The 12,331-nt window shown below is 43.4% G+C and overlaps 1 protein-coding gene across 1 annotated transcript in view; it reads right to left on the bottom strand.

Moving 5' to 3' along the window:
- Nucleotides 1-201: 201 nt before the first annotated feature.
- ANKRD33B (ankyrin repeat domain 33B) overlaps nucleotides 202-12,331 on the bottom strand; it is a 1,522,421-nt gene continuing 1,510,291 nt past the window's right edge. Inside the window, exon 5 of the mRNA XM_069730449.1 lies at nucleotides 202-1,037. Within this exon, the coding sequence (XP_069586550.1) occupies nucleotides 202-1,037 (836 nt within the window). The remainder of the gene's footprint in view (nucleotides 1,038-12,331) is intronic.

The following is a 12,331-nucleotide window of genomic DNA, read 5'->3' on the forward strand; positions in this document are numbered from 1 at the left end:
GGATGCTAGGTGTGAAAATTGCATAGTACTTGCATGACACTCGCATAGCTTCATCCGTTTTTTCGGTCCGGAAATCAGACCGTTTTTGTGGGTATGAGCCCTTAATGTTAAAAACTCATTCATTGTGATTCTTCAGTTTACAGTATTTACATTTTTTATAAGTGTGGTTGATGAATGTACTATACAAATATTAAGTAAGGCTTATTTTTTTAACATAATTTTTTTTTTCTCCTCAGCTTCTTTAATTTTTCTAAGAGCCTCTTCTTCTGCTTTTTTCCTTTCTTCTTTTACCTCCTTGTAACGCCACTTTGGAATCTGTAGGTAAGTATTGTCTTTGACATTACTAGGTCTCCGTGATTTATCTGGATGATATGTTGGTGCAGGAGCCTTAGTGACACGAACCTTTGGAACTATGAACCCTGGCCTCACACTGCTTCTTCTTAGTAAATTTAATGGTAAAAGACTTGTTCTTCTTGCAGACTTTACATCAGTCTTTCTTGATGAATGTGGTTGAAGACTAGCTCTTCTTTCCTTTTTCTTGGAAATTACAGTAACACATGAGTTATGGAAAAGTTTTTCATGAGTCTTTGTGCGATTTTTGTCTAAAGATCTGATTTCATTTGCTCGCTGTTTTCTTAGGATCTCTTGCACAGAGTATCTACGTTTCCCAACACATGGGGGGCTATCAGGACACACTGTTCTGCAACTAATAGCAACAAATGGGCTATTCATGCTGGTTGTGATTTTAACCATGTGATCAAGTACACCATCCTCCTCAGGTTCAGTAAAATAATTAAAAGTAAATACTGATTTGACGCATTCTGAAACCTTCTGTGCACATGTTTTTGGTTCTGCTGCCTTGGCAAGGAGTTCTTTCATTTTAGGCCATTCCATTTGGAATTGATTGCTAAATTGTTCTGGAGATGGTCTATCCAAGAGTCTCTGCATAAGATAGGCTGTATCATATCTCCCTGTAAATCTTGCCCATTCTCTGGAGGTGAATCCACGACTTGGATCCACAGCTTGAATATCAGCACCTAAAAAAAAAAGAATTATATTATTAAGAAATGTTTTTAATATGTTAGTGCCAGGCAAAGGCTGTACAAAAATTGAATTATCAAACTTTTTTTTATGCTGCTTTCTTCCAAATACCATCTTACCACGTATTGGAGACCATCTATAGTCAATCAAGTAGATTGGCAATAAGCATTGAAATTTAAAGAAATTCAACCCTCAATTGATTTAGCCCATTAAAGAGTTTGTCTGGAGCTGATGATATTGCATGTGCCCATATATTTGCATATAGAGCTCATACACAATTGATAGTTATATACAAATACTTGCTAATTATGCACACACTCTTGCAAGAATGTGCAGATGTAATATCATCAATGCCAATCGCCTTCCAATAAAGAAGTGGTGCTCGGCTTTACATTTAGAGGGGCACTCATATCTTAGAGATGCTTATAGCTTTGGACTTCACAGGCCTCAATAACATTGTCCTCAAATGTCATGGATCAAAAGGAGTCATTCTAGTAGAAATAATAATATAAATCAGAGGTAATGACCTTTAATTGAAAGTGAGGACAATTGGAAACTGGATTTCTATTTACAGTTATGTTGCGAAAGTCAAAGCACAGTGAGACAGTATGCTGTAAATTATATGAAGACTTGCTTCAGTCTAATAAAGGTCGGACACTTTTGTATCAGACTCTCTGTGGTGAGCATTTTTGTCCCTTGCTGCGTGATCTCTTTTAGGCTGGAGTCACACTTAACGTATAAATAAATCAGTCCCTTTTACATGAACAAGAATCGCAGAAATGTTCCCTGAACAGTGATCCATATGTCATCAGTGTGCAATGCGAAGATGCGATTTTCTCGCATCTAAGCATCCATGTGGCATCCGTATGGCGAGATTTTCTCGCCGGCTTGCAAAATGGACAAATAATGAATCCATGACCTTAAATATCCGTGAAAACATTTATACAGTCTATATATACAGTACAGACCAAAAGTTTGGACACACCTTCTCATTTAAAGATTTTTTTTGTATTTTCATGACTATGAAAATTGTACATTCACACTGAAGGCATCAAAACTATGAATTAACACATGTGGAATTATATACTTAACAAAAAAGTGTGAAACAACTGAAATTCTGTCTTATATTCTAGGTTCTTCAAGGTAGCCACCTTTTGCTTTGATGACTGCTTTGCACACTCTTGGCATTCTCTTGATGAGCTTCAAGAGGTAGTCACCGGGAATGGTCTTCCAACAATCTTGAAGGAGTTCCCAGAGATGCAATTGTTGGCCCTTTTGCCTTCACTCTGCAGTTCAGCTCACCCCAAACATCTCAATTTGGTTCAGCTCTGGTGACTGTGGAGGCCACGTCATCTGGCGTAGCACCCCATCACTCTCCTTATTGGTCAAATAGCCCTTAAACAGCCTGAAGGTGTGTTTGGGGTCATTGTCCAGTTGAAAAATAAATGATGGTCCAACTAAACTCAAACCGGATGGAAAAGCATGCCGCTGCAAGATGCTGTGGTAGCCATGCTGGTTCAGTATGCCTTCAATTTTGTATAAATCCCCAACAATGTCACCAGCAAAGCACCCCACACCATCAAACCTCCTCCTCCATGATTCACGGTGGGATCCAGGCATGTAGAGTCCATCTGTTCACCTTTTCTGCGTTGCACAAAGACTCGGTGGTTGGAACCAAAAATCTCAAATTTGGACTCATCAGACCAAAGCACAGATTTCCACTGGTCTAATGTCCATTCCTTGTGTTTTTTAGTCCAAACAAGTCTCTTCTGCTTCCTGCCTGTCCTTAGCAGTGGTTTCCTAGCAGCTATTTTACCATGAAGGCCTGATGCACAAAGTCTCCTCTTAACAGTTGTTGTAGAGATGTGTCTGCTGCTAGAACTCTGTGTGACATTGACCTGGTCTCTAATATGAGCTGCTGTTAACGTGCGATTTCTGAGGCTGGTGACTCGGATAAACTTATCCTCAGAAGCAGAGGTGACTCTTGGTCTTCCTTTCCTGGGACAGTCCTCATGTGAGCAAGTTTCTTTGTAGCGCTTGATGGTTTTTGCAACTGCACTTGAGGACACTTTCAAAGTTTTCCCAATTTTTCAGACTGACTGACCTTCATCCCTTAAACTAATGATGGCCACTCGTTTTTCTTTACTTAGAATTTGTATTATGGCAAGAAAAAAGCAGCTAACAGTCTATTCAGGAGGACCATCAGCTGTGTATCCACCAGACTTCTGCTCAACACAACTGATGGTCCCAACCCCATTTATAAGGCAAGAAATCCCACTTATTAAACTTGACAGGGCACACCTGTGAAGTGAAAACCATTCCCGGTGACTACCTCTTGAAGCTCATCAAGGGAATGCCAAGAGTGTATAAAGCAGTCATCAAAGCGAAAGGTGGCTACTTTGAAGAACCTAGAATATAAGACATATTTTCAGTTGTTTCACACTTTTTTGTTAAGTATATAATTCCACATGTGTTAATTCATAGTTTTGATGCCTTCAGTGTGAATTTACAATTTTCATACTCATAAAAATACAGAAAAATCTTTAAATGAGAAGGTGTGTCCAAACTTTTGGTCTGTACTGTATATATATATATATATAGCTGTGCAAATAAACTGGGACAAAGCATTTTTTAAGTAAAATCGTAGGTTATATAATATATATAATAAATACATCTTGGTCAACTAGCCAGTGGAAAAAGGTTATTTTCAGAACTAGTATGTAACAGTGCATTATAACATTTTATTTTTTTCTTTGTCCCAATTAATTTACACAGCACTGTACCTATACTATATGTAGACATGTATTTTATCTTTTCTATTTTAACCTGTCAGTGTGATTTTACATTACACCACACTGAATTGCTGGCTTTTCTAATGGACACTGGTGCGTATTTCTCGCAAGTCACACTGATGTGATGGTCCATGTGGTGTGCGAGTTTTTCTTGCACCCATAGACTTTCATTGGTGAGTCTCGGCTGATATACGATGAAAATCGCAGCATGCTGCAATTTCACTACCACGTATAATACGGCCGAGAAATAAAACGATGATGGGAGTTGCCCCATACATTAACATTGGTCCGACCGCTATGCAATTTTGTTTCGCATAGCACTCGTCCGTATTCCTCTCTAGTGTGACTCCGGCCTTATTAACAGATCAGGAGTTTCTTAAGGTTTATGCTACCATTTCAATATGTCAAATTGTTATGAAAGCTGCATATATGAAACTTTCCATTCACTCAGGGGTGGATTAAGGATAGCCAGGGCCCCGGGATGTTCAGACACTGTGACGGGGGTCACTGTGTGACGGGGGTCATGTGACGGGGTTCATGATATATCCGAACCAGATTATTCCAGAAAAATGGCCGGGCCCTACTCTACTGTAACCTATTAAATATTTGTTAAAATCTGCAATACAATTTAGGTATATTTTGACCAATAATATCACATACAAGGAACAAATTCCACCGCACCATGACCAGACCACAAATTACAACCACAGTGATCGAATAATATCACATACAAGGAACAAATACCACCACACCATGACCAGACCACAAATTACAACCACAGTGATCGAATATTATCACATACAAGGAACAAATACCACCGCACCATGTCAAGACCACATATTACCACCACTTGGTGACCAAATAGCACATACAAGGGACAAATACCACAACACCATTTCCAGACCACATATTACCACCACATAGTGACTGAATACTACAATACTGATCAGTAAAAAACAACACAATACTATCACCATAAGTGCCAGTATTCACAGGAGATCTGTACTTAGTATGCAGTGTCTGTATAGAGGTAATACAGAGATCACTGGTGGTATTATAAACAGGAGCTCTGTATATAATGTATAGGTAATACAGTGATCACTGGTGACATTGTACACAGGACCTCTGTATATAGTAAACAGTGTATAGTGTCAGTGTATAGGTAACACTGACTCACCAGTGATGTCTCTAGGTGAAGTCCTTCATCTTTCATCCAGCACAGACCGCCATCATTTCTTCCAGCCAGGACTCGTTTCTACAGGAAATAACACAGTTATCTCGAGCTCCGCTTGTAGAACACATTACTTAATTTTTCATAACTTCTACATTACACCACATGAAGAAAAAAAGGCGATATAGTGTCACTCTGCACAGTAAGAGGACCGCCCCCCCTGTTATGATCCGGTGACCTTGGAGCCGCATGAATAACTTTCACTGGAGTAGGTGGTAACTGTACTGACCACAAATCCTGATCTAACACCGCAACTAGAAGTAGCCGTGGGGGTGTGCCTAACAAACCCTAGACACCTCGTCACAGCCGGAGGACTAAATACCCCTATAGATGGAAATAGGAATACTATCTTGCCTCAGAGCAGAACCCCAAAGGATAGGCAGCCCCCCATGAATATTGACTGTGAGTAGGAGAGGAAAGACACACACAGGCAGAAAACAGAATTTAGCAAAAGAGGCCACTCTAGCTAAAATAGGAAAGGATAGGACAGAATACTGTGCGGTCAGTATTAAAACCCTTCCAAAAATATCCACAGCAGATTATACAAAAAATTCCTCCATCTAACTAAAGACGTGGAACGTATTTCTGCAACTCCAGAGAATACTACACACAGAGCAGAAATACAATCAAAAATCCAGCACACAGCATGTGTGCCAAAGGAGAAAAAAAACAGACACTTATGTTTGCTGAATTGGCAGCTAAGCAGGAGAAACCAGACAGAGGTCAAACACCTCCCAATAACCATTGACAACTGGCAAGGACTAATGAATCCTGCAAACCTAAATACCCCAGTCAGAATTGCAATCAGCAGATACACCTGACCAGGACTGCCGCCCAGGGACAACTGCATTACCACCTACAACCACCGGAGAGAGCCCAAAAGCAGAATTCACAACAGTACCCCCCCTTGAGGAAGGGTCACCGAACCCTCACCAGAGCCCCCAGGCCGATCAGGATGAGCCAGATGAAAGGCACGAACCAAATAAGTGGCATGGACATCAGAGGCAAAAACCTAAGAATTATCCTCCTGGCCATAACCCTTCCATTTGCCAAGGTACTGAAGCCTCCGCCTCGAAAAACGGGAATCCAAAATCTTCTCAACAACATATTCCAACTCCCCATCAACCAACACAGGGGCCGGAGGATCAACAGAGGGAACAACGGGCTCCACATATTTCCGCAATAAAGATCTATGGAAGACATTATGGATCGCAAAAGAGGCCGGAAGCGCCAGTCGAAAAGACACCGGATTAATAATCTCAGAAATCCTGTAAGGACCAATAAACCGAGGCTTAAACTTAGGAGAAGAAACCTTCATAGGAACATGACGGGAAGACAACCAGACCAGATCCCCAACCCGAAGCCGGGAACCAACACACCGACGACGGTTAGCAAAACGTTGAGCCTCCTCCTGAGACAACACTAAATTGTCCACCACATGAGCCCAAATCTGCTGCAACCTGTCAACCACAGAATCCACACCAGGACAGTCAGAAGGCTCAACCTGCCCAGAAGAAAAACGAGGATGAAAACCAAAATTACAAATGAAAGGCAAAACAAAAGTAGCCGAACTAGCCCGATTATTAAGGGCAAACTCGGCCAATGGCAAGAAAGCCACCCAATCATCCTGGTCAGCAGACACAAAGCATCTCAAATAAGTCTCCAAAGTCTGATTAGTTCGCTCGGTCTGACCATTTGTCTGAGGATGAAACGCAGAAGAAAAAGACAAATCAATGCCCAGCTTAGCACAAAAGGCCCGCCAAAACCTAGAAACAAACTGGGAACCTCTGTCGGACACAATATTCTCCGGAATACCATGCAAACGAACCACATGCTGAAAAAACAACGGAACCAAATCCGAAGAGGAAGGCAATTTAGGCAAAGGCACCAAATGAACCATCTTAGAGAACCGGTCACAAACAACCCAGATAACTGACATCCTCTGGGAAACAGGAAGATCAGAAATAAAATCCATAGAAATATGCATCCAGGGCCTCTCAGCGATCGGTAATGGCAAAAGCAACCCACTAGCACGGGAACAACAAGGCTTGGCCCGCGTACAAGTCCCACAGGACTGCACAAAAGAACGCACATCACGCGACAAAGAAGGCCACCAAAAGGACCTACCAACCAAGTCTCTGGTACCAAAAATGCCAGGATGACCAGCCAACATGGAACAGTGAACGTCAGAAATCACTCTACTAGTCCATCTGTCAGGAACAAACAGTTTCCCCACAGGACAGTGGTCAGGTCTGTCAGCCTGAAATTCCTGAAGAACCCGTAGTAAATCAGGGGAAATGGCAGAAAGGACCACTCCTTCTTTCAGAATACCGACCGGTTCCAAGACCTCAGGAGAATCAGGCAAAAAACTCCTAGAGAGGGCATCAGCCTTAATGTTCTTAGAACCCTGAAGGTACGAGACCACGAAATCAAAACGGGAAAAAAACAAGGACCATCGAGCCTGTCTAGGATTCAGCCGTTTGGCAGACTCGAGGTAAATCAGATTCTTATGATCGGTCAAGACCACAATACGGTGCTTAGCTCCCTCAAGCCAATGTCGCCACTCCTCAAATGCCCACTTCATAGCCAACAACTCCCGATTGCCGACATCATAATTGCGTTTAGCAGGCAAAAATTTACGGGAAAAGAAGGCACACTGTTTCATTAAGGAACCAACAGGATCCCTCTAAGACAAAACAGCCCCTGCCCCAATCTTAGAAGTGTCAACCTCAACCTGAAACGGAAGAGAAACATCCAGTTGGCGCAAACCAGAGCAGAAGTAAATCGACTTTTAAGCTCCTGAAAGGCAGAGACAGCCGCAGAGGACCAATTCGCCACATCAGCACCTTTCTTCGTCAAATCGGTCAAGGGTTTAACCACGCTGGAAAAATTAGCATTGAAACGGCGATAAAAATTTGCAAAACCCAAAAATTTCTGAAGGCTCTTCACGGATGTGGGCCGAATCCAATCATTAATGGCCTGAACCTTAACCAGATCCATCTCTATAGACGAGGGAGAAAAAATGAAGCCCAAAAAAGAAACCTTCTGCACCCTAAAGAGACACTTAGACCCTTTCACAAACAGGGCATTGTCACGAAGGATCTGAAATACCATCCTGACCTGTTCCACATGAGACTCACATGAATAACTTTCACTGGAGTAGGTGGTAACTGTACTGACCGCAAATCATGATCTAACACCGCAACTAGAAGTAGCCGTGGGGTGTGCCTAACAAACCCTAGACACCTCGTCACAGCCGGAGGACTAAATACCCCTATAGATGGAAATAGGAATACTATCTTGCCTCAGAGCAGAACCCCAAAGGATAGGCAGCCCCCCATGAATATTGACTGTGAGTAGGAGCGGAAAGACACACACAGGCAGAAAACAGAATTTAGCAAAAGAGGCCACTTTAGCTGAAATAGGAAAGGATAGGACAGAATACTGTGTGGTCAGTATTAAAACCCTTCCAAAAATATCCACAGCAGATTATACAAAAAATTCCTCCATCTAACTAAAGACGTGGAACGTATATCTGCAACTCCAGAAAATACTACACACAGAGCAGAAATACAATCAAAAATCCAGCTCACAGCATGTGTGCCAAAGGAAAAAAACACAGACACTTATCTTTGCTGAATTGGCAGCTAAGCAGGAGAAACCAGACAGAGGTCAAACACCTCCCAATAACCATTGACAACTGGCAAGGACTAATGAATCCTGCAAACCTAAATACCCCAGTCAGAATTGCAATCAGCAGATACACCTGACCAGTATTGCCGCCCAGGGACAACTGCATTACCACCTACAACCACCGGAGGGAGCCCAAAAGCGGAATTCACAACACCCCCCCTCCATTTAAAACTGTATACTCAAAAAATAAAATAAATACATCACTGCAGTAATAATATCCCTTAATTAGCCCGTATGGTAATAGTATTCCCCACCCTGGCCCCGTGTGTCTCATTCCTGGCTCCAGCCATATGTTCTCCCATCCTGCACTCATGACTATCCATTCTGCACCATATGATCTCCCCATCCTGCCCCATCTGTCTCCATCCTGCCCCATGTTTCATTCTGCCCCGTGTCTCCAATCATGCCCCGTGTCTACATTCTGCCCATGCCTCCAGTCCTGCCCCCAGTGTGTCCAGGAATCTGCCCCAGTGTGTCCAGCATATTACCCCCAGTGTGTCCAGCATATTACCCCCAGTGTGTCCAGCAATCTGCCCCAGTGTGACTCCAGCATATTGCCCCCAGTGAGTCCAGCAATCTGCCCCAGTGTCCAGCATTGCCCCCAGACAGTGCGTCCAGCAATCTGCCCCAGTGTGTCCAGCAATCTGCCCCGGTGTCCAGCATATTACCCCCAGTGTGTCCAGCAATCTGTCCCAGTGTGTCCAGCATATTACCCCCAGTGTGTCCAGCAATCTGCCGCAGTATGTCCAGAATATTGCCCCAGTGTGTCCAGCATTGCCCCCAGACAGTGTGTCCAGCATTGCCCCAGTGTCTCCAGCAATCTGCCCCAGTGTCTCCAGCAATCTGCCCCAGTGTCTCCAGCATTGCCCCAGTGTCTCCAGCAATCTGCCCCAGTGTCTCCAGCAATCTGCCCCAGTGTCTCCAGCATTGCCCCAGTGTCTCCAGCAATCTGCCCCAGTGTCTCCAGCAATCTGCCCCAGTGTCTCCAGCATTGTCCCAGTGTTTCCAGCATTGCCCCAGTGTCTCCAGCAATCTGCCCCAGTGTGTCCTCCAGCAATCTGCCCCAGTGTGTCCTTCAGCAATCTGCCCCAGTGTGTCCTCCAGCAATCTGCCCAGTGTCTCCAGCAATCTGCCCCAGTGTCTCCAGCATTGCCCCAGTGTCTCCAGAAATCTGCCCCAGTGTCTCCAACAATCTGCCCCAGTGTCTCCAGCAATCTGCCCCAGTGTCTCCAGCATATTACCCCCAGTGTGTCCAGCAATCTGCCCCAGTGTGTCCAGCATATTACCCCCAGTGTGTCCAGCAATCTGCCCCAGTATGTCTAGCATATTGCCCCAGTGTGTCCAGCATTGACCCCAGACAGTGTGTCCAGCAATCTGCCCCAGTGTCTCCAGCATTGCCCCAGTGTGTCCTCCAGCAATCTGCCGCAGTGTCTCAAGCAATCTGCCCCAGTGTCTCCAGCAATCTGCCCCAGTGTCTCCAGCAATCCGCCTCAGTGTGTCCTCCAGCAATCTGCCCCAGTGTGTCCTCCAGCAATCTGCCCCAGTGTCTCCAGCAATCTGCCCCAGTATCTCCAGCATTGCCCCAGTGTGTCCTCCAGCAATCTGCCCCAGTGTCTTCAGCATTGCCCCAGTGTGCCCTCCAGCATTGCCCCCCAACCCCGTGTGCCCACCATTAACCCCTTCATGACCCAGCCTATTTTGACCTTAAAGACCTTGCCGTTTTTTGCAATTCTGACCAGTGTCCCTTTATGAGGTAATAACTCAGGAACGCTTCAATGGATCCTAGCAGTTCTGAGATTGTTTTTTCGTGACATATTGGGCTTCATGTTAGTGGTAAATTTAGGTCAATAAATTCTGTGTTTATTTGTGATAAAAACGGAAATTTGGCGAAAATTTTGAAAATTTCGCAATTTTCACATTTTGAATTTTTATTCTGTTAAACCAGAGAGTTATGTGACACAAAATAGTTAATAAATAACATTTCCCACACGTCTACTTTACATCAGCACAATTTTGGAAACAAAATTTTTTTTTGCTAGGAAGTTATAAGGGTTAAAATTTGACCAGCGATTTCTCATTTTTACAACTAAATTTACAAAACCATTTTTTTTAGGGACCACCTCACATTTGAAGTCAGTTTGAGGGGTCTATATGGCTGAAAATACCCAAAAGTGACACCATTCTAAAAACTGCACTCCTCAAGGTGCACAAAACCACATTCCAGAAGTTTATTAACCCTTCAGGTGCTTCACAGCAGCAGAAGCAACATGGAAGGAAAAAATGAACATTTAACTTTTTAGTCACAAAAATGATTTTTCAGCAACAATTTTTGTATTTTCCCAATGGTAAAAGGAGAAACTGAACCATGAAAGTTGTTGTCCAATTTGTCCTGAGTACGCTGATACCTCATATGTGGGGGTAAACCACTGTTTGGGCACACGGCAGGGCTTGGAAGGGAAGGAGTGCCATTTGACTTTTTGAATGAAAAATTGGCTGCACTCTTTAGCGGACACCATGTCAAGTTTGGAGAGCCCCCGTGTGCCTAAAAATTGGAGCTCCCCCATAAGTGACCCCATTTTGGAAACTAGACGCCCCAAGGAACTTATCTAGATTCATAGTGAGCCCTTTAAACCCCCAGCTGCTTCACAAATTGATCCGTAAAAATGAAAAAGTACTATTTTTTCACAAAAAAAATTCTTTTAGCCTCAATTTTTTCATTTTCACATGGACAACAGGATAAAATGGATCCTAAAATTTGTTTGGCAATTTCTCCTGAGCACACTGATACCTCACATGTGGGGGTAAACCACTGTTTGCGCACATGGTAAGGCTCGGAAGGGAAGGAGCGCCATTTGACTTTTTGAATGAAAAATTATCTCCATCGTTAGCGGACACCATGTCGCGTTTGGAGAGACCCTGTGTGCTTAAACATTGGAGCTCCCCCACAAGTGACCCCATTTTGGAAACTGGACCCCCCAAGGAACTTATCTAGATGCCTAGTGAGCACTTTAAACCCTCAGGTGCTTCACAAATTGATCCGTAAAAATGAAAAAGTACTTTTTTTTCACAACAAATTTATTTTCGCCTCAATTTTTTCATTTTCACATGGGCAATAGGATAAAATGGATCCTAAAATTTGTTGAGCAATTTCTCCCGAGTACGCTGATACCTCATATGTGGGGGTAAACCACTGTTTGGGCACACGGCAGGGCTCAGAAGGGAAGGCGCGCCTTTTGACTTTTTGAATGGAAAATTAGCTCTATTTGTTAGCGGACACCATGTCGCATTTGGAGAGCCCCTGTGTGCCTATGCAATGGAGCTCCCCCACAAGTGACCCCATTTTGGAAACTAGACCCCCCAAGGAACTTATCTAGATGCATACTGAGCACTTTAAACCCCCAGGTGCTTCACAGAAGTTTATAATGCAGGGCCATGAAAATAAAAAATAATTTTTCTTTTCTCAAAAATGATTTGTTAGCCTGGAATTTCCTATTTTGCCAATGGTAATAGGACAAACTGGACAACAACATTTGTGGTCCAATTTCTCCTGAGTACGCAGATACCACATATGTGG

The sequence above is a fragment of the Ranitomeya imitator genome, chromosome 6 (genome assembly GCF_032444005.1).
Source record: "Ranitomeya imitator isolate aRanImi1 chromosome 6, aRanImi1.pri, whole genome shotgun sequence".
Taxonomy (NCBI): domain Eukaryota; kingdom Metazoa; phylum Chordata; class Amphibia; order Anura; family Dendrobatidae; genus Ranitomeya; species Ranitomeya imitator.